The sequence below is a fragment of the Haliotis rufescens genome, unplaced genomic scaffold, assembly GCF_023055435.1.
Source record: "Haliotis rufescens isolate VD_foot unplaced genomic scaffold, xgHalRufe1.0.p SCAF_80, whole genome shotgun sequence".
In the NCBI taxonomy this organism is placed as follows: domain Eukaryota; kingdom Metazoa; phylum Mollusca; class Gastropoda; order Lepetellida; family Haliotidae; genus Haliotis; species Haliotis rufescens.
In genome coordinates this window covers 444,664-472,594 of record NW_025964373.1, presented here as the reverse complement: position 1 = coordinate 472,594, position 27,931 = coordinate 444,664, and the positions used below count along the sequence as shown (strand labels likewise).

Here is a 27,931-nt window from a genome sequence, read left to right as displayed (position 1 = left end):
GGGGTAGAATAGGTCTTCAGCAATCCAACCGTGAAGATCCGGGGTGGAAAAGGTCTTCAGCAATCCACCCGTGAAGATCCGGGGTAGAATAGGTCTTCAGCAATCAACCCGTGAAGATCCGGGGTGGAAAAGGTCTTCAGCAATCCACCCGTGAAGATCCGGGGTGGAATAGGTCTTCAGCAATCCACCCGTGAAGATCCGGGGTGGAAAAGGTCTTCAGCAATCCACCCGTGAAGATCCGGGGTAGAATAGGTCTTCAGCAATCAACCCGTGGAGATCCGGGGTGGAATAGGTCTTCAGCAATCCACCCGTGAAGATCCGGGGTAGAATAGGTCTTCAGCAATCCACCCGTGAAGATCCGGGGTGGAAAAGGTCTTCAGCAATCCACCCGTGAAGATCCGGGGTGGAAAAGGTCTTCAGCAATCAACCCGTGAAGATCCGGGGTGGAAAAGGTCTTCAGCAATCAACCCGTGAAGATCCGGGGTAGAATAGGTCTTCAGCAATCAACCCGTGAAGATCCGGTTAGAATATGTCTTCAGCAACCCATGACTGACTGACGGGATCGGGAGGTCAGGCTCGCTGACTTGGTTCATGCATGTTATCGTATCCAAATTGCGTAGATCGATGCTCATGATGTCAACCACTGGAATGTCTGGTCCGTACTCGATTATTTACAGACCGGAGTCATATAGCTTGAATTTTGCTGAGTGCGGCGTTTAACAACAAACAAACAAACATCTGCAATATGCGGTATTTCTGTGTTTTTATATAGACCCATACATATTTGAATCATGTAACTATCCTGTACCTACTTATACATACAGTCAGATCCGCGCGTGTCACCCGGATATTACTATCATCAGCGCTCGGTATCCTATGAGTTATATCCGTCAACAGGGCGTTATACCAAACTTAGCTTAGCTTCATATAAATACTGAACCGCAAAAGAAACGTCACCCCAAGTAATAGTGCATGAAAAGTTGTTTAAATATCTGGGTATTGTCCGGAAAAATAAAATTTGATGATAAAAAAACAAAGCAGATGACAATAAAACCGATTGCCCAAACGCATCACGGCAACGGCCATGGTAACCCGATGCGCGTGAGTTCCGTGCAAATTGAAATGCACATGCGTTCCCCCATTTCTTGCCACATAAAAATCCACCCAGTTCGGATAACATTCATTTGTGTTTGTATTGCCACCACATGCCAAGACTGACACGAAATCAGCGACACCATGCCCTTGGACGATTGCAAGCTGGACAAACCGCCCGACAAGTAGCCAATACATTTCATATCCACGTAAGGACCATATACAGGCTCCGGCAACGGTACCAGACCACCAACACTACAGATGACCGACCACGTATTGGAAGACCAAGGGCCACCACCCGATCGTCAGATTGTGCGACAGCATCTTCAAGATCGCTTTGTTACTGCTGCGGAAACTGCTCGACTGACCATGGGGACACACCAGGGACACACCAGCGACACATTAGTGCAGACACCGTGCATCGACGATTGACGAGTAGACACCTCCACTGTCACAGGCCACACCAAGGACCCATTCTGACACCACGTCATCGCCGGGGCCGTCTTCAGTGGGCAACACAGCACCAGCATTGGCGCCACCAGCAGTGGAGAAGAGTCCTCTTCTCAGACGAGAATCTGGCGACGCCGTGGGGAACGTTATTCGGATGCTTGTGTCGTGGGGCGGTCCGAGCATCATGGTATGGGGTGGTACCACACGCCATACCTCATTTGGCACGTCGCCGCAACCACGAGTTTAAGCATGATAACGCACGTGCCCACACTGCGAAAGCAACAAGAGAATCCAGAAAAATGGCAACAAAACCATGCAGTGGCCTGCCCTCAGTCCCGATTTAAATCCCATTGAGCACATGTGGGACGAGATTCAAAGACGGCTGAATGACGTCCGACAAAGGCCGACAACTGCAGCTGAACTGCGCCAGGCGTTCCTCAGAGTGTGTGCTCAAGTGCCTATGGCCTTCATCAACCGCCTCATTCATTCCATGTAGCGAGGGCGGTCGGGTAGCCTAATGGTTAAAGCGTTCGCTCGTCACGCCGAAGACGTGTCGATTCCCGACATGGGTACAATGTGTGAAGCCCATTTCTGGTGTCCCCCGCCGTGATATTGCTGGAATATTGCTAAAAGCGGCGTAAAAACAAACTCACTCACTCCCCCATGTATCGACGTTGCACGGCAGTCATCAATGCACATGGCGGACACACGAGATACTGACTTGTGATGCCATTTTCTCAGAGACTAGTGCTGTGTTTCACTTTAAGAATATTTGACACTTTAATTTCAACCTTGATGATCAGTTTTGCCAAGTTTCAACCCTTTAATATGTCTCAAAGTATGTTTACAGTGGACAAATAAGGTTTCTCATATATCTGTCCATGAAATATTATGAAATCATATTAAAGGCGAATTCGGTTTCGGTCCCGTGGTTTGTGAATTTACTCATCTTGGTTCTAACACATACACAATTGAGATCGCGGGTTTTGAATGATTGTCGTTCACACTCTGATATAAGTAAGTTTATGCATCAGTCGTAACTGGAGTAGTGTACATAAAGTATATAGACACACAGGTCGTAGTGTAACGAGGATTGATTTCGACGGAACAAAGGCAGCTGTGGTCGACACTGGAGAAAGAACTGGATTCCCAGAGGATTGGTTACGTGACTATGATTACATCACATGTCGGGAGGATATAAGACTTGCTCAAGTCTCTGAGGCAAACATTATTAGTTTAAATAATATTTTCTAGATTGTATAAGTAACAAGAACATGTTGTCCCTATAAGAGACTGGCGCCCTTAGATCTACTACCCGCTGATCTAGACTTGCCTATTATAATACTGGCCTATGATTGAATTACTTTATAGCCATGGAGCAAGGCTAGGAGGATATCACTGCTCAAACATAAACGCCCTGCAGATAGCGGTGGTGGTCGGGCAAGGTGTCATGGCTGATGTGCAGGTTATTATTTTGAACAAGGCCATCAGTCGTAAGGTGACTTGAACTTTTAAAGATAGAGTTGATGAAAGAAAGCTCCACACAGAGGTTAAGTTACTTTTTTGGTGAAAGCGGTGCTGTTGAGTACATCAGTTGTATAGGTTTGCTACATTAAAAGCAACACAGTAAAAGGCGAACTTACACCCTAGGGACATTTTTGTAGGCGAACTCACACTCTAGGGACATTTTTGAAGGCGTACTTACACTCTAGGGACATTTTGAAGGCCAACTTACACTCAAGGGACATTTTTGTAGGCCAACTTACACCCAAGGGACATTTTTGTAGGCTAACTTACTTTCTAAGGACATTTTTGAAGGCGAACCTACACTCTTGGGACATTTGTGAAGGCGAATTTACACTCTAGGGACATTTTTGAAGGCGAACTTACACTCTTGGGACATTTTGAAGGCCAACTTACACTCTTGGGACATTTTGAAGGCCAACTTACACTCTAGGGACATTTTTGAAGGCGAACTTACACTCAAGGGACATTTTTGTAGGCGAACTTACACTCTAGGGACATTTTTGTAGGCTAACTTACACTCAAGGGACATTTTGTAGGCGAATGTACACCTTATAACATTTTGTAAAGGCGAACTAGCATCCCAGGAACATTTTGTGTAGGTGACCATACGCCCTTAGAACGTTTTCTCTAGGCGAACTGACAAAGGCAACTGAGCATATACCCTACAAATGAGGGGGGAGGGGGAGGTTTCACACATTGTACCATTGTACCCGGGTCTTCGGCGTGACGAGCGAACGCTTTAACCAGTGAGTGACCGGACCGCTCCCCAAACTCACGCAATTATAGACGCAGAACAACAGATTGAATGTAGACAGAGTAGGTGAACGATTCCAATATCTAACCTTCTAAAACGACATTGATTCAGTAATGAGCATGGCTCCGTTGTTCAGGTTCAGGTTTTACACACACCAATGTTTGTTTGCATCAGCATGCGCCCCTCGCGGTTTATTCTCACTGCAATGTTCTATTGTACAGTAAACAACTCCCACTCGTCGTTTTTTTCTTAGATGAACGTCAACCGCAGGTAACAATCAGTCTGTTCTCCCCAAGGGGAAGCATGTCCCGGCCTACATTTGTTTGTTTGTTGTTTAACGCCGCACTCAGCAATATTCCAACTATATGAAAGTGGTATGTAAATAATCGAGTCTGGACCAGACAATCCAGTCATTGACATCATGAGCATCGATCCACGCAATTGGAATCGATGACATGCATCAACCAAGTCAGCGAGCCTGACCACCCGATCCCGTTAGTCGCCTTTTACAGCAAGCATGGGTTGCTGAAGGCCTTTTCTACCCCGGATCTTCACGGGTCTCCTGCCATACATCACATGTTCAATTGATACTGTTTAAAGCTCACACGAATGAGAAGGCTCCAGATTTAGTTAGAGGCATGATCGGTGTACATAATGAAACATGCTTGAATTGAACAGAAGAATCATGGTTTGAGGTGGAATCAGTAAAGCTGGAAGAACCGATCTCCATGTCCTACAGCGGGGCACGATGACAGGTGTGCGCTCCTGGGACGACATTCTAGATGTGAAATCGGAACGGAACTTATCCTCATGGACGATGACGCATGACCTCATCGTGCCAGGGTCGCTGATGCCTACTTAGAGCAGGAGACCACTGGGTGGCCAGCCCGGTCACTAGACCCCGGACAGCGAGCTGCAGATCGCCCTCTCACGACGTCATGTCCATATCAGGAACTCGGCAATGCTCTTACTGAAGAGTGGAACAATTTTCCCTTGGCAACCATTTAAGCACTTATTGTGAGCATGAGACGACGGTGCCAGGCTGTGATCACGTGGATCACAAACGCGCTACTGATCATGAGAGTTGTTGTTTTTAATAATGAGTTTGTTTTCGTGTTTTTTGTCGTGTCAATTTTGGTCAGATACACTCATTTTGACGGGTGATCTGACTGATCGTTGGTCACGTGTTGTTTGTTGCCGTAGTGTGTCACATAACAACGGACTTCTGTTCAGTTAACATGTCTTCATGCAAAATTGCCTTTAGCTTTTTCAACAGATGTACACTATTTAACGTATTACATTTTAAAGTGGTGATCCTTAGTAAAGTTTGAGTAGTATATATAAGTCAGACCATTGTTTTGAGGTCCTATAGTAAAGAAAAATATTCGCATGTATTTTTTCCAACTTATATTTGAATTTAATGGATGAAAAGTGTCTGGTTCTTCAGTATTGCTTTGTGTTATCATGACGACAAGTGTTTATCTTAACTCAGGTGTGTATTTAATCACCTTATTACGTGAAGATCCGGGTTAAAATAGGTCTTCAGTCTTTCTGCTTGCCGTAAAAGGCGACCATGCTTGTCGTAAGAGTGATTGACGGAATCGGGTGGTCATGCTCGCTGACTTGGTTGATGCATTTCATCATATTCCAATTGCGTGGATCGATGCGCATGACCATGAGTCCAATATACACATCCACAAAAGAAATGTTGGGGCCAAAACATTACAACTGCCCATTCCTGCATCCCACCCCTACCCCCTCCACTGTGTTGCAAAACAAATATATATTTCTTTAACGATTGACTATGGATTCTATTTGGTTCTTTGAGGTATGAATCGAAATACTGAGGTGAAATTTTGTGGAACCCAGGCGAGCGAGCTTGCACGTTTGCTGTTTCATTCATTCTCGGCCTTCGGTCTCAAAGGGCAGTTTGGACAATGAATATGCACGAATTTCGCTAAATGTCCTATGTATGACGATACACGTGAGCAGAAGGGGAATCCCCTCGACTGTAATTTTGGGATTCCCCGACATTCCGTAATATAAAAGTATTCCGCTTCGGTGGGCGTGGCTTAATTTTTTACATTCATTGGGAAATGCATAACATAATTTAATTATTTACTTATAAGCAGCAGAATATCTGCAATTGTGCACACTAGAGGTAATTCAAAATTTACATATCGTTTATAATAAATTAAATAAGTAAATGCTGTATCGTGCATTTTCATTTTCTGGTCCATTACTTGATGTTCCAATATCCATATAGAATTATATAAACCTTGCTAATTTGGGAAACCTTATATATGGTGATCAGCTTTTTGAATTCTGGTGACCTTGACCTTTCACAAAGTCAACATACGTCTGGAACTGGAAACCTTGACCAGGTCCTGTGTTTCTAGTAAGGGTCATATCATATCATATGTAGATCACATTATTGGGGACCCGTGAAGATCCGGGGTAGAATAGGTCTTCAGCAACCCATGCTTGTGACCTGTGAAGATCCGGGGTAGAATAGGTATTCAGCAACCCATGCTTGTGACCCGTGAAGATCCGGGGTAGAATAGGTCTTCAGCAACCCATGCTTGCCGTGAAGATCCGGGGTAGAATAGGTCTTCAGCAACCCATGCTTGCCGTGAAGATCCGGGGTAGAATAGGTCTTCAGCAACCCATGCTTGTGACCTGTGAAGATCCGGGGTAGAATAGGTATTCAGCAACCCATGCTTGTGACCTGTGAAGATCCGGGGCAGAATAGGTCTTTAGCAACCCATGCTTGTGACCCGTGAAGATCCGGGGTAGAATAGGTCTTCAGCAACCCATGCTTGCCGTGAAGATCCGGGGTAGAATAGGTCTTCAGCAACCCATGCTTGCCGTGAAGATCCGGGGTAGAATAGGTCTTCAGCAACCCATGCTTGCCGTGAAGATCCGGGGTAGAATAGGTCTTCAGCAACTCATGCTTGTGACCCGTGAAGATCCGGGGTAGAATAGGTCTTCAGCAACCCATGCTTGCCGTAAAAGGCGACTTTGCTTGACGTAAGAGGCGACTAACGGGATCGGGTGGTCGGGCTCGCTGACTCGGTTGATGCATGTCATCGTATCCCAATTGCGTGGTCCGGACTCGATTATGTACAGACCGCCGTCATATGGCTGGAATATTGCTGAGTGGCGTTAAACAACATGAAACTGAAAAGATTATTGAGGTGATGCTCTGTTGCATGAGCATTTACTAAATAGTGACCTTCAAAGTCAGTTAATCATGTGCCAGAACGGTAACCAGAACATAGATAGGAGCTGCTTGGCGTTTGAAAGACAAAGTTGTACATTCGTCTAGTTCCCCATGCCATATGACTGACAAATGCCATGACATTATTAAAAATAAATCATATTTCATAATGGAAAAGTATCTTCTAAATGTCCTATAAATATTTGAAAACAGTAAGTCTCATAGTTTAAGAGGAGCAGAGATTCTGAAGTCCACCTTCCTCACTATAATATGCTACTGTGGTGTCCATTTTGAATGTTTGAAATGTCTACTAGTCATGTCGAAAAAAGATACAAAATGAGTTCAAATCTCAGCAATAACAGTACCAATCCTGGAAACACCTGAGTATAACACGCATGGCTACCCGTGGCGATCCGTGGTGACCGTTTGTCAATAAGTTCCCTCCATGACTGGTGAAACAAACACCTGTGGGACAGGATACGCCCACCTTGACGCGAACACCTGGGGTCATCACTGTTTGATAGGGATTCGTTTCATACACAGGATAGTCGGTTAACGTACAGTGGACTGTTTTCAGAAGAGAATTCCTATGATTATGGATAGGATTGTTGTCGCGTTTATTTATTGAAAGGAATAGAGAGCACATAAAGAAAAGGATATATTGATAAGAGTTTAATCGAGATTGATGATACGTCCACGGTTCTCCAAACAAAGCGAATGAAAGAGTAAGTGAGTGTGGTTGTATCACTCCTGGGGTCGTGTACAGGGGAGTTTAAAACCTTTAAACAAGGGAAATGAAAGCTTTCCTCTGCGAGAGATAAGATTGCAAACATGGTTTCAGTGTAGCCTTTTCCTATATTTCTCGAGATCTATTGAAGCATTTATGCCCAAACCGTTTCAATGCTGTGAAAGCAAAACACTTTACTATCCTTTACTATCCAAACTATTGATATCCGTCAGAAAAGTCGAATGAAAAATATGTCTGAGAAACAAAGCCATAGAATGGATTGAATTATTTGCCAATTCATACAAACTTTTAGCATTCAAAGTGTATTAAGATTTTTACATGTCATAAAAGAATACTTTTACGAAGCATCAATATTTCACAGTTATGAATTTATTAGCACTGAAATACCACTACCCTAAACAACCCACGGAACCCTTTCCACAAGGAAACAATACTCTTATTACAGCGGAAATACACCACCGTCATTCTGAACTATACTTAGATCATTCAATGTGTGTTACAACGAAGCAAACAAAAATATAGTATGATCTGTTGTTAAAATTAGCGAATTGCGCAGCACAAAAATCCTAAATATATATTTTGAGTGATGCTCCAGCGCATGCACCGCCACATGGACGGCTGGCAACTACGCCTGCGTCCTCGGACTTCCATGTGTCAGAAACACTTGGCCTTTACGCCAGTTGGCTGAATATTCGGAGCGAAATTCTGGTTTTTCCTCAGTCTCTGAAACGCTTGGATTTTCCACATCTCTATTTTAAGAACGGGGAAACCCAACGCCTTCAGTTCCCGGGGAATCGGGGTCACTGTGACCTGGAGATTTCAGCTGACATTGCAAGGGCAGGTGGTCTTTCCGCTGGGCTGATACACTGTCTGTGATCGCATTTAATAATATTTGCGAATACGGATATCAAAAACTGAGTATGCATAAACTGCCACTTCTAAACGACACGATCATTTCTATTGATATCCGACCACTGTGTCAAATCCGTCGAAAATAAAATGTCCAAAGCTGAGGAAAATAAATGTAGTTTCTACGTCTCCATGACCAGCATGTTTAATCTTATTGTAAACAAATGTTTCAGCCAAGCACACAAGGAGGAAAATGTTAAATTTTGATCCTCGTAGACTTTGTTTGTTTGTTTAACGCCGCACTCAGTAATATGTCAGCTGTGTGGCAGCGGTCTGTAAATAATCGAGTCTGAACCAGATTGCCCAGTGACTGACATCATGAACATCATTCTATGCGAATTGTATCTTTGCATCAATTAAGTCACGACAAGCATTGCTGAAGATCAATTCTAACCTTGCGATTAACAAATAGCATTCGTGTAGATTTCTTGTTATTTAGGTTACGGATGTGTATATAAGTAAGTATTTGTGTACATCTGGATGTGTGCATTGTAAACATGTGTATTCTACATAGATACCAACATTTGTGTCGTCTATACTTGTATCCGTGCATACATGAGACAGTGACTAGTATACAATTGGCTGGTGAAACTACTGGCTTTCGATACACATAGTGTTGTATATTGATTTACTTACCCTGGAAACACCTTCTAACAATCGAGGTGACAACAATAGCCGGTGAATGCAGTACCCAGTGCCAAGCTCTTAATAAGGCAGCGTCAGTCTCTTATTACAGTGAGACTACAGAAAACAGACCAATAAAAACTGAATAAGTGAGTGAGTGTTGTTTTGTGCCGGGGCAGTGACAGTCGTGACAGCATGAACATGGACCCACGACGTCGCGTACATATTGAAACCAACCGGTCTTCATGTCAGGTGCCTCTCTGCACCATCACGTGCTATATACTACGTTTATAACGAACACCCTTATAACGAACTGACGGATATAACGGACATATGTTTTCATTCCGACCATTTGCTGTTTGTTTATACATGTATATGTGCTTTTAACGAAGTACGTTTATACCGACCTAAAATCAGTGGTCCCTTTGTGTTCGTTCTAACCGTACTTTACGGTATATATGTATATGGGTTATTGTGCTCCGGAATCCCAACGGGGATCTGACAAAGACTCTAGACACATACAATAGCTTTAGTCTTCCGTTGTCCCCACTTGCACACGGTTTTGACGCGGATATCCACGCGATGCATAGTCAGAAAGTTGTGACAGTTCACTGTGGCGACACCGTGACCTCCACGTCCGAAAACCCTCGGACACTGAACATGGCCTTCCAAATCGATCGCTGCTATCAACGAATGTATATTGTAGACTACGATTATATGGATACGTCTACAGAGATAAGGCTACTTTCCAGAGAATTTTTTTTGAAAAGTTGGAGTACTAAGTAAGGATAGGGTTTATGGATGAACAACCTCTTTATTACAATTAGGAGTGACGTTTCGGTGTAAGGTGTAAGTTCTAACACATCACTTACTTTATACATCACTTGCTTGATAACAGTGTTAGAACCTACACCGAAACGGCGCTCCCAGGGGCGCAACTAGGCTGATTTATATGAAAGCATGCTAATTTTACGAGGGCCCGCGAGGAAGGTTTGGAGGCATGCTTACCCGGATATTTGAGAAAATTAGATGCTTTTTAACGCTTTTTCCTGCATTTGGGGATCGTTCATGTTAGATTTTATTTGTTACAAATATTGGTAATGTTTAATTATAAGTTTTTATTAGTAATATACGTGTTCCAGCAACACATTTTTGACTTTCATTCAAGAAACATCTATGATGACAAATAAAATTTGAACATTAAAACGAATCAATAATATTACTTGTATGTGTCTTTACATGTTTATTCGTAGTATGTGATGGTTAATTTTTCATATCTTAACGCGAGCCGACCTATCATTATAATGAAAATAACTGTGTGAGCGCAGTTTGCTTAGGTCTACCACTAACATCCTAAAGTGTGTAAAGATTCCGACGTTCGACAATAAATATCACGTTCGGCCCTGTGGGTTTGAATAAATAATTGATGGTTATATGAGGTTTACTTATTAAAAAAAAATGTGCCTTGTTTTAGTTGTATGCAACTGCTTTTCTGCTACAATGGTAGTTTCGCCAATGGCTCCTCGTTGTTGTAAAGAAGTTCATCCATATATCTAATCCTTACTTACTTACTTACTTTACTTGCTTACTCTCACCGTGTTTTACAGACAGTTTAGAAATAAGTATTTCCCACATGTAAAGTTATTTAAATTACTCATTTTGAAAACCAAATACAGATACAGATACAAATACAGCAGCAGCTGTTACGTTAACGATCGTTTGTGTCTTGGGTCAAATGTTGTTAGGCGTCGTCGCTTCTGTATCATGTTTGAGAATTGAGACTGTGTGGAAGTGAGGATCATGTCATACTGTGTCGCTGTGCCATCAGGGCCCCAATTAAGCGACTCTAGTCGAGGATAATTATCGCTAAGGGTTAAACAGACCATGAATAATTTTCAAGCTACGGTTGATGGTAATGTTTCAAACCCATGACGAACATTTAACCGAAATGCCAATAATGACACAAGAAGAAGTACACAGAAGATAGTTTCACAAAGCAGATTTCTGTGACATCTGTAACACATTTTACTTTTCACGGCCCGAGCTCGTCTGTCACACAGACCCTGAAACAGATATATGCAATACAGCCCACGCAAGTCTATAATATTAGTCTAGATTACTGCAGTATCAGGGAAAGGAAGAAAGTCTCTGGCTCCTTTATATTAGATTTTATAGCTACAATGTAACAACTGTATTTACTATAAAATAGTTCATTTCCGAGACAAGATGTTAGTCACGTCCCGAGCCGCCATTTAACACACCTTTCACATAACATTATACAAAGACCAGATCTCTAGGTGACCTAGTTGTGTATCAATACATAACACTGTTCTCGGGGAATAGCCGTGTACGTGGTAGAGACTGTTCCTGGCGGTGTTTATTACACCACGTCTACACAGGTCATTTACAGGTAATCAAGGTACGATCAAGACATTCAGTGTAGTTCATCAGGGCTATTGAACCGAGTATATTTCCCGAGGTATTGTGATCTTCGCGACTAAAACTTAAACTGATCTTAATGCACGCAATAAATAAAGCACACACTTATATGTGTGTTTTGGGAAGGTGGGGTGGGGGTCTACAGAGGAACATGTTTGTCGTGAGTCACTGCTTGCAAAACAAGTAGCATTACGCATTTCCTGATTGATTGATTGATTGATTAGGGCGGTGAAAAATAATATTTTTTTGTCTGTTGTTTAACACCCCAAGCAATGGTAGCATTGCAAGGAAATACTATTTAGCATAAACATCATCTACAGACATTAAAGCACTGAAAAGCAACGCTTGGCTGCTAAAATATGCATTATTCCTATGAAGAAAGGCATGTTCAGTATGTAAACACAGACATTAAAGCACTGAAAAGCAACGCTTGGCTGCTAAAATTTGCATTATTCCTATGAAGAAAGGCATGTTCAGTATATAAACACAGACATTAAAGCACTGAAAAGCAACGTTTGGCTGCTAATATTTGCAGTATTCCTATGAAGAAAGGCATGTTCAGTATATAAACACAGACATTAAAGCACTGAAAACAACGCTTGGCTGCTAAAATTTGCAGTATTCCTATGAAGAAAGGCATGTTCAGTATGTAAACACAGACATTAAAGCACTGAAAAGCAACGCTTGGCTGCTAAAATTTGCAGTATTCCTATAAAGAAAGGCATGTTCAGTATGTAAACACAGACATTAAAGCACTGAAAAGCAACGTTTGGCTGCTAAAATTTGCAGTATTCCTATGAAGAAAGGCATGTTCAGTATATAAACACAGACATTAAAGCACTGAAAAGCAAAGTTTGGCTGCTAAAATTTGCAGTATTCCTATGAAGAAAGGCGTGTTGTGTATACATGACATATCAACCAGGAATATAAAAAGGAAGAAAGACAATATCAGGCAACAATTGCATTTTTTTCACATTATTAAAGCAAACAAAAACATAATTTACAAGAAATATTGGTATAGGGTAGACATTCGTGATATATGGCAGACATTTAGAAAAGAATCAAATGTTGCACATAAGACCAGAGCATAATTGTCGGCCATGGTGCCAGTCAAACAGCAGATGCCATGCGTCATGGTAAAATCCAACGTTACTAAATATAGAACCACGTCGGCCTTGAGGAGAGTGAGCTGTCTCGCCTGGTCTATTTATTCCGCGAACGGCTGTAATTCCCGGAAAACGGGGGTTTCCCCTTATCGGTATGTCAGCCATCTGCGCAAGGCAAAACAGCGAGGCAACCGATCGCGCAACCATTCTCCTTCTGCCTGCTCACAGAGATAGCGCGGGACAAGCAGCTCAACACCCTGTAGAAGCGACGAGTTTGTATATTTACATTTGAAGGTAGGTGCATTTTGTGTGGAAACATTATGATAGAGTACTTAGGTTGGGATGTAAACAGTTGCCATACACGTATGTTGTATTTGCTGGGAAGACATTTTATTAATAGATGTCCAAATATAAGGTCAGGCGATAAAGAAAGAGCGGAGAAGTCTTCATTAAACTCAGAGTAGTGAATTATGTAATTGAATTACAGTTGCCAGAAAAGTGTTGCATTTTGTACCAATCGATTGGGGGCGTCACGTTGGTTATATTTCTGCATTGTTGTATGAATAGACAGTCACGGTTGTTTCTCGTGGTGACGTTTCTGCACACGTTACTTGTTGGAAAATTTGTGCATACCCTACTCAGACACGGTATACTGTCTCCGAGCCGACCAGTCCTTGTTTTAGCCCCCTAAAGCCGAGCGCTAGACAGGGTAACAACAAGTACCATCATTTAACGTCTTTTGACGCGGCCAGGGATCGAAACCTGGATCTTTCGCTCTCCGGGCGGACGCTAGACCACAGGCGGTCGCATGACAAGTGTAAAAGAAGTGCATATGCACTTAGATACTGCAACGTCCTTGCACAATAATGTAAACTAGATAATACACGTATACGCATCGGCTCTGGTCTCGGTTGTACTTAGCTCACTACCAGGCAACACCCGACACAAATGTTGATGTGTATATGTACAACCGTGAGAAAATAGTTGTTGTTGATGTTGATTGAGTATGGTTTTACGCCGCTTTTAGCAATGTTCCAACAATATCACGGCGTGGGACACCAGAAATGGGCTTCACACATTGTACCCATGTGGGGAATCGAACCCGGGTCTTCGGCCTGACGAGCGAACGCTTTACTCACTAAGCTACCCCCAACCCCTGTATGCAATGAATTATGTTTGTTTAAACTAAGGTTTGGTTGCATATTCGTAGCTTGGCACGTCGTGTACGTGAATCACCTGTAAAAGACATGTCATCTATACCCACATGTAAGTTTAGGAGCAAACACCCCAGAGCACTGACAATAGATAATTCGATGACTTCTTGACTAGTGTGCTGGTGATCTCTGAAACAACGTCCTAGTTTTCCGAGTGTCCTGATACAACTGCAGCTAGGCGCTGCTTGTTTCTGTGTTTATATATTTATGTGTACACAATGTGCACGGAGACGGAGACGGACTGCGCATGTCCCAGATGCACCGGAACTTTGTGGGTATTATTATTCACGAAGGTCGGTGTAAAGGCAGAGCTCAGAGAACTATGTGCCCGTTCAATACTATCAAGTGACGTTTATTATAGAAATAACTTGCTAGCATTAAAGATTACGCTAGTGTCAAACAGACACTGCACTCCATTTAAATAAATTTTAGGGACATCGTTGCTCGAGTTGGATCCTAAGATTGCGTGCAAGGCTTCTCTTGCCAGCATTGACCAAGCACTGTTTTTAAACATCTCGTTCGCCCTCACGACCCCTGTTATTTTGCATCCGTGCTTTAAACAATGGAGTAAAATCAAACAGGAACACGAGTGGTGGCAGATCGCGTCCAACCGTGTCGTATCAACATGGCGATGACGACCGGCTGTGGTTGTGACAGTAGCCTTGTTTGTTTGTTTGTTTGTTGTTTAACGCCGCACCCAGCAACGTTCCAGCTATATGACGGCGGTCTGTAAATGACCAGCGCCAGTAGTCACACACCCCAGGATTAAAAGAACAAGAATGACTGCATCTGACAATAGGCGATTTGTTTCCTTCAGGTCTCCTCTGTGATTATTTGTTTTGGTGGACCTCCAACATGACTGTCAGTTTTATGTTACTACCTACTCGACACCAATAGATTTAGATAACAGGGGAAACATGATAGGGTGAACACATATGTGTAATTTGCTGGTAGTGACATCACATATTTAGCTCACCTGACTGAAAGTCATATTTAAAAGTAATTTTATTTCAATAATAATGAACTTTGGTACATTCTTTAATAAGTTGTTCGGCTCAACATATATGTTATGTTTTTTGCGATATTTGACCTTTGAACTTGATCACACTGGAGTCTGAAACTTCTTATGGCCATTTCTCAGCCAGTTTGGTTCAAAATCTTAGGAAATTTGGTATATGGTGTTATTACTGAAGCTTAAAGGATATGGTGTCCCGCCCTAAAGCTTTCACTGTCCGAGTAGCCCACCCCACAACTGCCCCCTTCCATCCCCCCAAATACTATCCCCATGCCTGAGAATTCCACTCCAAAACTATCCCACCCAAATACTATTTCTGTGTATGTCCAAGTTTCCCACCCGAAACTATCCCCGGGTATCCCCCCCAAAACTATCCCCGAATATCCCTCCCAAAACTATCACCGGGTATCCCGCCCTAAAACTATCCACGGGTATCCCACCCGAAACTATCCCCGGGTATCCCACCCGAAACTATCCCTGTGTATCCCACCCGAAACTATCCCCGGGTATCCCACCCTAAAACTATCCCTGTGTATCCCACCCAAAACTATCCCCGGATATCCCACCCATATGTGCCCGGGTTTCCCCCTAAAGCTATCCATGTCTATACCCGAGAAGCCCACCCTAAAACTACCTCTATATGTGCCAATATATCCCACCCCAAATGTAAGCTATTTATCCTACCTTAACCTGCACCACGCATGTCTGACCTCTGCTCCGCGTGCACCTACACTATCAGCTTGTGGATGATTGTAGCTATGAAAACTGATATATCTAATACCAGGAAGTTGATTTATTTATCTTATCTGTCACTGAACATATGTATGTGTTCTGCCTTCTCCATAACTGATCGACAAAATTGTAAACATTATTTGATCCCGTAATGAACCATCTGAAACAATTACTCATGTGTTATATAATTGTCGCTATGCTGCTGATGTATGGATGAAACTTTGGCTCTGAAACTATACAGAGGGCAGAGTTAATTTTAGTAATGAACACATACTGTTTGGGTTAAGAGAGAAGAATAGCAATTCACTCAATACAGTAATTATGGTAACAAACTCTATGCTGTAAACATTTAATAGAAAAATAAGTAAAACCAACCCTTTCACTTATTCAAAAATAAATACTAAATAATATGAAATTACAAAATGTATTGCGTATTCAGATTGTAATTATGCATGTTCCATGCCTTCTGGTCTTCTCTACATGTATTATTTAGAAACTCTGTACAACTATGATATCTCATCTGTCCATGCATCAGACATGCCAATAATGTCACAACAAACCCATGCACACTCTGTGTAGGATATTGAAATGTAAAATATGGTGGAAAATGAAAAAAAAAAAAAAATAAAAAAAAAAAATAATTATTTGATCCCTGTAAATGATCTTCGCCATCTATACACACTGGTCATTTGAGCCTAGCCTAGCGGTTAAAGCGTTCGCTCGTCAAGCCAAAGACTCGAGTTCAATTCCCCACGGGAGATTGTATTTCCTGAATCAGCGAGTGAGTGAGTGCGGTTTTACGCCGTTTTAAGAAATCAAGGCGGGGGACACCAGACGGGCTTCACACATTGTACCCATGTGGGGAATTGAACTCGAGTCTTTGGCTTGACGAGCGAACGCTTTAACCGCTAGGCTATCCGATTTTTCACATTAAAGAGGTGTCCAACCAAGAGGAATGACAGTCCTACCAAGTCTGTTTTCGAGTTGTTCAAACGCCATGTTTCGTCTGCCAGCTCAAATGACCAGTGTTATGTTTGTATCGCGTGTACCATCGACAGAAACGGGGGCCGAGCTACCATATGTGGAACCGACCTCGACACAATTTGTTTACAATATGGCGTCGACTCACGTAAGATGTCGTGGCCACACTTTTGAAATCTCAATTTGCGACAAAATGTGAAACAGTTAGGGCAAGTCACTCACACGGTCAGGTAGTTTGAGCAATCACACATGACTCTTAGTCATTTCATATGATAAAAGTAGCAGTTATTTGTCTGAACGGGCGAGTATGTAGGACAACCGGTAAACAAGAAATCGCGGCACAGATATGATGCGAACGTGTACTGTCGATCACTTCGGGCTTGGCCTTTCAATGTTTAGATTTTGATCATGAACCTCCTGCCCATAAATATACACTATACCAACTTAATATTAACGATTATAGCTATCTTTCCATATCTTTGATTTGAATATTTTCTGTTAATCAACATCAGAAACAAAAAGACAATCTGCACTGTCGGTTGGTATGTAGCGCAGTGCTAAATCGCCATGACACAGTCGATAAACATATGCAATACTTGAACAAAAAACTTCCGTGGCCGACTAAACGTTAGTACTCTTACGCCAATAACTGTACAGTGGGGACAAGCAAATCTTCCTGACCAGTCCGATCAGATTTCTTTTTCAAATTGGCTGTCTGATATAATAATAGTTACGTGTATGTGACGGGTGCATAATAAATAATTGCCTTCATTCGCATGAAGTTCAACATGGCAGAAAAAGATCGAGAAGCGCGGTAACCACATTACTAATCTCGCCATATTTCGCAATCCGTAGCACTGCATAAAATATGAGTCACACGATATTAACGTTGACATGATTAGGGTAAAGATGGTTATAAATTCATTCAATGATCGTCATAAATGTAATGGAAATATACACTGTCGTTTTCTCATGTGTACCGACCATTCCGCCATTACCGATAGTCGATAAAAATATACAAAACGTGTAAATAAACTTGATCATAAAGGAGTGAACAGAATTGTATATACGTGAATAAGTATACAGTTGGGAAAAATATGTCTTTCTGACCACTCAGGTCATATTTTTTCTTATGAACAAGGATTTCGTCTGAAAATATTTACGTGTTTGTGCATAATCAAAATTCGCTGTCATTCGCTTGGTGTTCAAACATGGCAGAAAAAGGCCGAGAAGAGCGGTAGCCACTTTACTAATCTCGCCATATTTCGAAATCCGTAGCATTGTATAAAGTATGAGTTACACGATGTTAAAGCTAAGATGATTGGGATGATGGTGGTTATAGTTTGACTTTGCGCACTCAGTGTTAAATATCAAAATTCACAGTTTAAAAAGGGCATTTTCTCGGGACCATATATGGTCCCCTGGCACTATGCGGGTGTGAAAAGTGAGGAACCATATATGGTCCCGTGGCACCAAGAGGGTTAAACATACAGTTACAGTAACTAGGACTGACACGTTGAAATGAAATCGCGCAAAAACCTTAAAAAAGAAAGAAAATAAGAAACTGCTAAAATGCTTCTTCATTGTAAATATTGTATCTATTTGTGTAAGCACTAAACACATGCCTCAAACAGACTCGCCATTGGAGTCAAAAGAAATGTTATCTAACAAGAAGCTGTTGAATCATTGAGACGGGTGGATGTTGTGGTTGACCGGTCGGCTGCGTGTACAGAGACGTTGACAAACTGTTGTTGTTTTCAAACACTCATTTTCCTAGAAATATCACAAATACTGGGAGTCTATGGCTGCACATACTAGGAGTCTAAGAATGCGCATACTAGGAGTCTATGACTCCGCATACTAGGAGTCTATGACTGCACATACTAGGAGTCTTTGACTGCACATACTGGGAGTCTATGACTGCACATACTAGGAGTCTATGACTGCACATACTAGGAGTCTATGACTGCACACACTAGGACTCTATGGCTGCACATACCAGGAGTCTATGACTGCACATACTGGGAGTCTATGACTGCACATACTAGGACTCTATGAGTGCACACACTAGGAGTCTATGGCTGCACATACTAGGAGTCTATGACTGCACATACTAGGAGTCTATGACTGCACATACTAGGAGTCTATGACTGCAAATGCTAGGAGTCTATGACTGTACATACTAGGAGTCTATGACTGCACATACTAGGAGTCTATGACTGCACATACTAGGAGTCTATGACTGTACATACTAGGACTCTATGACTCCGCATACTAGGAGCCTGTGACTGCACATACTGGGAGTCTATGACTGCACATACTAGGACACTATGACTGCACATACTAGGAGCCTATGACTGCACATACTAGGAGTCTATGGCTGCACATACTAGGAGTCTATGACTGCACATACTAGGAGTCTATGACTCCGCATACTAGGAGTCTATGACTCCGCATACTAGGAGTCTATGACTGCGCATACTGGGAGTCTATGGCTGCACATACTGGGAGTCTATGACTGCACATACTAGGAGTCTATGGCTGCACATACTAGGAGTCTATGACTGCACATACTAGGAGTCTGTGACTGCACATACTAGGAGTCTGTGACTGCACATACTAGGAGTATGTGACTGCACATACTAGGACTCTATGACTGCACATAATAGGAGTCTGTGACTGCACATACTTGGAGTTTATGACTGCACATACTAGGAGTCTATGGCTGCGTACACTAGGAGTTTATGACTGCACATACTAGGAGTCTATGACTGCACATACTAGGAGTCTATGACTACACATACTAGGAGTCTGTGACTGCACACACTAGGAGTCTATGGCTGCGCACACTAGGAGTTTATGACTGCACATACTAGGAGTCTATGACTGCACATACTAGGAGTCTATGACTGCACATACTAGGAGTCTATGACTGCACATACTAGGAGTTTATGACTGCACATACTAGGAGTCTATGACTGCACATACTAGGACTCTATGACTGCGCACACTAGGAGTTTATGACTGCACATACTAGGAGTCTATGACTGCACATACTAGGAGTCTATGACTGCACATACTAAGAGTCTATGACTGCACATACTAGGAGTTTATGACTGCACATACTAGGAGTCTATGACTGCACATACTAGGACTCTATGACTGCACATACTAGGAGTCTATGACTCCGCATACTAGGAGTCTATGACTGCACATACTAGGAGTCTTTGACTGCACATACTAGGAGTCTATGACTGCACATACTAGGAGTCTATGACTGCACATACTAGGAGTCTATGACTGCACATACTAGGAGTCTATGACTGCACATACTGGGAGTCTTTGACTGCACATACTGGGAGTCTATGACTGCACATACTAGGAGTCTATGACTGCACATACTAGGAGTCTATGACTGCACACACTAGGAGTCTATGGCTGCACATACTAGGAGTCTATGACTGCACATACTGGGAGTCTATAACTGCACATACTAGGACTCTATGAGTGCACACACTAGGAGTCTATGGCTGCACATACTAGGAGTCTATGACTGCACATACTAGGAGTCTATGACTGCACATGCTAGGAGTCTATGACTGTACATACTAGGAGTCTATGACTGCACATACTAGGAGTCTATGACTGCACATACTAGGAGTCTATGACTGCACATACTAGGAGTCTATGACTGCACGTACTAGGAGTTTATGACTGCACATACTAGGAGTCTATGACTGCACATACTAGGAGTCTATGACTGCACATACTAGGACTCTATGACTGCACATACTAGGAGTCTATGACTCCGCATACTAGGAGTCTATGACTGCACATACTAGGAGTCTATGACTGCACATACTAGGAGTCTATGACTGCACATACTAGGAGTCTGTGACTGCACATACTAGGAGTTTATGACTGCACATACTAGGAGTCTATGGCTGCGCACACTAGGAGTCTTTGACTGCACATACTAGGAGTCTATGACTGCACATACTAGGAGTCTATGACTGCACATTCTAGGACTCTATGACTGCACATACTAGGATTCTATGACTGCACAAACTAGGAATCTATGACTGCATATACTAGGAGTCTATGACTGCACATACTAGGAGTCTATGACTGCACGTACTATAAGTCTATGACTCCACATACTAGGAGTCTATGACTCCGCATACTAGGAGTCTATGACTGCACATACTAGGAGTCTATGACTGCACATACTAGGAGTCTATGACTGCACATACTAACGTCTATGGCTCCGCATACTAGGAGTCTATGACTGCACATACTAGGAGTCTATGACTGCACCTACTAGGAGTCTATGACTGCACAAACTAGGAGTCTATGACTCCGCATACTAGGAGTCTATGACTGCACATACTAGGACTCTATGACTGCACATACTAGGATTCTATGACTGCACAAACTAGGAGTCTATGACTGCATATACTAGGAGTCTATGACTGCACATACTAGGAGTCTATGACTCCACATACTAGGAGTCTATGACTCCGCATACTAGGAGTCTATGACTGCACATACTAGGAGTCTATGACTGCACATACTAGGAGTCTGTGACTGCACATACTAGGAGTTTATGACTGCACATACTAGGAGTCTATGGCTGCGCACACTAGGAGTCTTTGACTGCACATACTAGGAGTCTATGACTGCACATACTAGAAGTCTATGACTGCACATACTAGGACTCTATGACTGCACATACTAGGATTCTATGACTGCACAAACTAGGAATCTATGACTGCATATACTAGGAGTCTATGACTGCACATACTAGGAGTCTATGACTGCACATACTAGGGGTCTATGACTCCACATACTAGGGGTCTATGACTCCGCATACTAGGAGTCTATGACTGCACATACTAGGAGTCTATGACTGCACATACTAGGAGTCTATGACTGCACATACTAACGTCTATGGCTCCGCATACTAGGAGTCTATGACTGCACATACTAGGAGTCTATGACTGCACATACTAGGAGTCTATGACTGCACAAACTAGGAGTCTATGACTCCGCATACTAGGAGTCTATGACTGCACATACTAGGACTCTATGACTGCACATACTAGGATTCTGTGACTGCACATACTAGGAGTCTATGACTCCGCATACTAGGAGTCTATGACTGCACATACTAGGAGTCTATGACTGCACATACTAGGAGTCTATGACTGCTCATACTAGGAGTCTATGGCTCCGCATACTAGGAGTCTATGACTGCACATACTAGGAGTCTATGACTGCACATACTAGGAGTCTATGACTGCACATACTAGGAGTCTATGACTGCACATACTAGGAGTCTATGACTGCGCATACTAGGAGTCTATGACTGCACATACTAGGAGTCTGTGACTGCACATACAAGGAGTTTATGACTGCACATACTATGAGTCTATGGCTGCGCACACTAGGAGTCTTTGACTGCACATACTAGGAGTCTATGACTGCACATACTAGGAGTCTGTGGCTGCACATACTAGGACTCTATGACTGCACATACTAGGAGTCTGTGACTGCACATACTAGGAGTTTATGACTGCACACACTAGGAGTCTATGGCTGCGCACACTAGGAGTTTATGACTCCGCATACTAGGAGTCTATGACTGCACATACTAGGAGTCTATGACTGCACATACTAGGAGTCTATGACTGCACATACTAGGAGTCTATGACTGCACATACTAGGAGTCTATGACTCCGCATACTAGGAGTCTATGACTGCACATACTAGGACTCTATGACTGCACATACTAGGATTCTATGACTGCACAAACTAGGAGTCTATGACTGCATAAACTAGGAGTCTATAACTGCACATGCTAGGAGTCTATGACTGCACATACTAGGAGTCTATGACTGCACATACTAGGAGTCTATGACTCCGCATACTAGGAGTCTATGACTGCACATACTAGGAGTCTATGACTGCACATACTAGGAGTCTATGACTGCACATACTAGGAGTCTATGGCTCCGCATACTAGGAGTCTATGACTGCACATACTAGGAGTCTATGACTGCACATACTAGGAGTCTATGACTGCACATACTAGGAGTCTATGACTGCACATACTAGGAGTCTATGACTGCACATACTAGGAGTCTATGACTGCGCATACTAGGAGTCTATGACTGCACATACTAGGAGTCTGTGACTGCACATACTAGGAGTTTATGACTGCACATACTAGGAGTCTATGGCTGCGCACACTAGGAGTCTTTGACTGCACATACTAGGAGTCTATGACTGCACATACTAGGAGTCTGTGGCTGCACATACTAGGACTCTATGACTGCACATACTAGGAGTCTGTGACTGCACATACTAGGAGTTTATGACTGCACACACTAGGAGTCTATGGCTGCGCACACTAGGAGTTTATGACGGCACATACTAGGAGTCTATGACTCCGCATACTAGGAGTCTATGACTGCACATACTAGGAGTCTATGACTGCGCGTATTAGGAGTTTATGACTGCACATACTAGGAGTCTATGACTGCACATACTAGGACTCTATGACTGCACATACTAGGAGTCTATGACTGCACATGCTAGGAGTCTATGACTGCACATACTAGGAGTCTATGACTGCACGTACTAGGAGTCTGTGACTGCACATACTAGGACTCTGTGACTGCACATACTAGGAGTCTATGACTGCGCATACTGGGAGTCTATGACTGCACATACTAGGAGTTTATGACTGCACATACTAGGAGTTTATGACTGCACATACTAGGAGTCTATGACTGCACATACTAGGAGTCTATGGCTGCACATACTAGGAGTCTATGACTGCACATACTAGGAGTCTATGACTGCACCTACTAGGAGTCTATGACTGCACATACTAGGACTCTATGACTGCACATACTAGGATTTTATGACTGAATATACTAGGAGTTTATGACTGCACATACTAGGAGTCTATGACTGCACATACTAGGAGTCTATGGCTGCACATACTAGGAGTCTATGACTGCATATACTAGGAGTCTATGACTGCACCTACTAGGAGTCTATGACTGCACATACTAGGAGTCTATGACTGCACATACTAGGAGTCTATGACTGCACATACTAGGAGTCTATGGCTGCGCATACTAGGAGTCTATGACTGCACATACTAGGAGTCTATGACTGCACATACTAGGACTCTATGACTGCACATACTAGGAGTCTATGACTGCACATACTAGGAGTCTATGACTGCGCATACTAGGAGTCTATGACTGCACATACTAGGAGTCTATGACTGCACATGCTAGGAGTCTATGACTGCACATACTAGGAGTCTATGACTGCGCATACTAGGAGTCTATGACTGCACATACTAGGAGTCTATGACTGCACATACTAGGACTCTATGACTGCACATACTAGGAGTCTATGACTGCACATACTAGGAGTCTATGACTGCACATACTAGGAGTCTATGACTTCGCATACTAGGAGTCTATGACTGCACATACTAGGAGTCTATGACTGCGCATACTAGGAGTCTATGACTGCGCATACTAGGAGTCTATGACTGCACATACTAGGAGTCTATGACTGCACATACTAGGAGTCTATGACTGCACATACTAGGAGTCTATGACTGCACATATTAGGTGACTATTTGCAAATCTATACACCACCTCACACACCCAAACCCCCTTCCCCAAACTCTCATCTACCTATATAATTTGAGGTAGTTTGTATAATGTTAATGTACAAAGAAATCCTCTTTGTATAAGGACTTATATGTGCAGACATTTTAATATATGTTCTGATAATTTCAAAATGATTGGAATTCCAAAATTCATTTTTTTTGTTTACATGAGATTAAACGTTTTTAGTGAAGTGACAATTTGACGTTTTCATGTTAGCTCATGCACGACCAAAAAAGACAGTATACTGTTCCATTTACATCTACTGCTAAAAATATAATCACATTAAAATTGTTTTCTTTTTACATATCAGTACATTCTATGAACTGCAGGGGAAAGTGGTTTCCACATTGTGTCCAATTTGGGTTGTCTCACTTATAAGAATATATAGTCGCACTAATATTCAAATTCATATTCATATTACACCGAAAAGTCGCGTATTAGAAAACTAAATGATCAATAATCCTGTATTCTCAAAGAAGGATTTGTTATCAAAGTGTCAACAGGAGCCGATCAGGTAATTAGAGCTGTTTTTATTTTACGTCCGACACGTGATATTTGTTAAAAATTAACTTCGTTGATCATGCATAAATTATAGACATTGTGTACAAATCAAAGATATCAGATTTCAACATATATCTCTCCATTTTTTTATCCAATGAAATAAACGAGTTAGTTTGATTTGCAATAAAGATATTAAATTGTGGAGAAATATTACCACACAAAATTGAGAAGACATGATGGTAAGAAACAGCAGCAGGAACGGAAACGGGGAAATATCTGAAATGCATCACGTGACGGACAACAACCAATCACGGCAGGCGCAGCGTGGGCGGTAAATCTCCCGTGGTTAGGCGTTATGAGTTGATACTTCGTAGAAGAGTATAGCCATTACAAACTCCAGAAGTTGGCCAAGGTGCGTGATAGGTCACATGTTCTGTATGAACGACGTTGGGATTGGGCTTCTTGGAAAGACTCTTATCAACTGGCTTCCAAATCTGGTTTCTCAGACCCAGCAACTCAAGTAAACTGAACTTGCAAACTTGGAAAACTTGCGAATTCATCTTTCACAATTTGAATATCCCAAGCCAGTCATTAAAGTTTGTAATGGTAAGATAATTTATGTTTTCTTCAGCCGAACTTGGTCCAATGTAGATGTATGTCACGTTCAAATGCACACATGCAAATCCCTTAGATATTCCTAGACGGGTGAAGGGAGATGTAATGATCCATGTAGAAGTAAACCATGTCAGTATTGAATTTACTTCAGACCATATAAATATATCACTTCGAAAAATGCAGTAGTAATTTTTTTATTTCTGTAGAAATAAACATCATCTTGATCATCTAACTATTTTTTTAATTTTGAAAAGTTGTTCATGAGTAACAATAAAATAGATATGGTCATTTTTAGAAACAACATATTCTACAAAACCTAGCTATATAAACACATTATTATTATTATTATTATTATTATTATTATTATTATTATTATTATTATCTAAGTGGTGTGACAAGTTAATTCATAATTTATATGACGGAATTAGTTCAAAATATATCTTATGTTTCTGATTATTTCAAATTTAATTCAAATATCTAAGAATATTTCAGCAATTACTCAGAATTGATTAAGCAGAAATATTCTTATAACTGGTTATTATGTAATTTGTTTCTTATGTTAATAATGAAACAGTTTCATGCCTATCAAAGACCAGCTTATTTATTGAAATGCATAATTAACTCACCCGTATTTGATTGCTTTACATAAATTGAAACACGGTATGTGCAATAGTTTAATAGGTAATATACTACCAAATCTCGGATTGTAAAAAGCAATTTATATTGTGTTATATTGTATTTGGTTTGGATATGTGAATTATCGGATGTTTCCGAAACACAATTTACGTTCATATAATAACATAGACTCGGTCGTGCTGACAGAAAATCCCATTTATCGGATATGTATTTGGGTAAAAATGTCTCCAATCGATATTCTCGAAATAATTATTAATTTTATACAATACATTCGTTGTTTGTGACGTTTGTGTCCTTTCAATCAATGAAGGAGCACGACCAAAGGTAGGAGTCGAAATATAGTTTCGATCTTTTGTGAAAAAGAGTTTTTTTTAATATGTTTGTCTCAATACGTTGGGGATGACCTATATAAATAAATTGGACCGGCATCTTTATGAATTAAGATTTTTCTATTTTCTTGTTCTTTTTCTGTGGGGAGGAAAGCCGGGACTTATTCCATCATCGGTTAGAATAAATAAATAAATACAAATAAATAAATAAATAAATAAATAAATAAATAAATAAAGTGTGAATACCCCACGAACCACAAAAGATCAAATTTGTTCCATCGCGAAAATATCTTTGACTCGTTACATTTCAATAGGAACAAATTCATGAGTTTTCGGTCAATAAATGGCTTTTCCGTTATGATGTACTGTTTATGAGTACGTGATAATACCTGCGACACAGGTGTAAGTCCATTATTATCGTATAATCGTCCAAGTTTGAAATATAAACTGCCGGCCAAATAATTACAAACGTTACTAGTCGCCGAAACACTTCAAACTAGCCAACTATGATACACGTATCAAATATATCCCCATCGAATAACCATTTCTTGTTTGTTTTATTTATTGCCCCCATCAAACTTGGGTATACTTTATTTTGCCCCCATCAAACATGTGTATACTTTATTTTGCCCGGCAGTTTATATCATATGAAAAATGTATGTGAAAATCACGGAATTAATGTTCGCCTTATACACACACTCTAGTTCACGAAGCATATGATTGAAGAAATAAACGCCTGTTTTTGTTTAAGAAGTGAAAACAAAAAGAATTTTATTGATTAAAAAAAAATATATCAAAGGAAATTATTCTGTTTCAAACCAAATGGAGGCTTAACATGAAATTGTTTATTATTCTAAATTCATCATAATGCTTTTAAGATAATGTTGCATATGAAAATATTACAATTTCCCAGTGAGCATGATTGTGTATGCTGACCGGGCGAACACAATCAACGGTATCTAAACTCTAAAATAATGTAGTACCCAACAAGCTATATAAACAGACAAAAAATGTTCAATTCCTTACAATTTCAGAAAGATGCCCAAAGTAAAAATGACAGCCAACCGTCATGTGCCGAACGACGCCGGACGTCGACCCATCAGGCCGATTGATCGGGAGAAGATGCGATCGTGGCTGGAGAGACACCTGGACATGGAGAATGTCCCCGACGTGAGGTGGGTGGACAGGAACAGAACCATGTTCGAGATACCCTGGAGACATGCGGCGAGACATGGATGGTCCATTGAGCGGGACGCCTGCATCTTTGAAATGTGGGCCAAGCATACCAGTAAGTGCCGTTAACAATCTGTATACCCATTTGAAGAGAGATTTGTACAGT

General features: G+C 41.6%; 1 protein-coding gene across 9 annotated transcripts in view; it reads left to right on the top strand.

The window, feature by feature from the left end:
* The first annotated feature begins 13,009 nt into the window (after positions 1–13,009).
* The window catches only part of LOC124137389 (interferon regulatory factor 1-like), a 29,948-nt gene continuing 15,026 nt past the window's right edge, over positions 13,010–27,931 (top strand). For 8 of the 9 annotated variants that reach the window (XM_048390019.1, XM_048390016.1, XM_046503667.2 and 5 more), the window contains exons 1-2: positions 13,010–13,163; positions 27,627–27,880. In XM_048390019.1, coding sequence (XP_048245976.1) covers positions 27,631–27,880 — 250 coding nt within the window. In that variant the 5' untranslated portion in view covers positions 13,010–13,163; positions 27,627–27,630. Of the gene's footprint in view, positions 13,164–25,396; positions 25,619–27,626; positions 27,881–27,931 lie in introns of those variants that run through there. The other variant, XM_046503666.2, reaches the window with a different exon arrangement.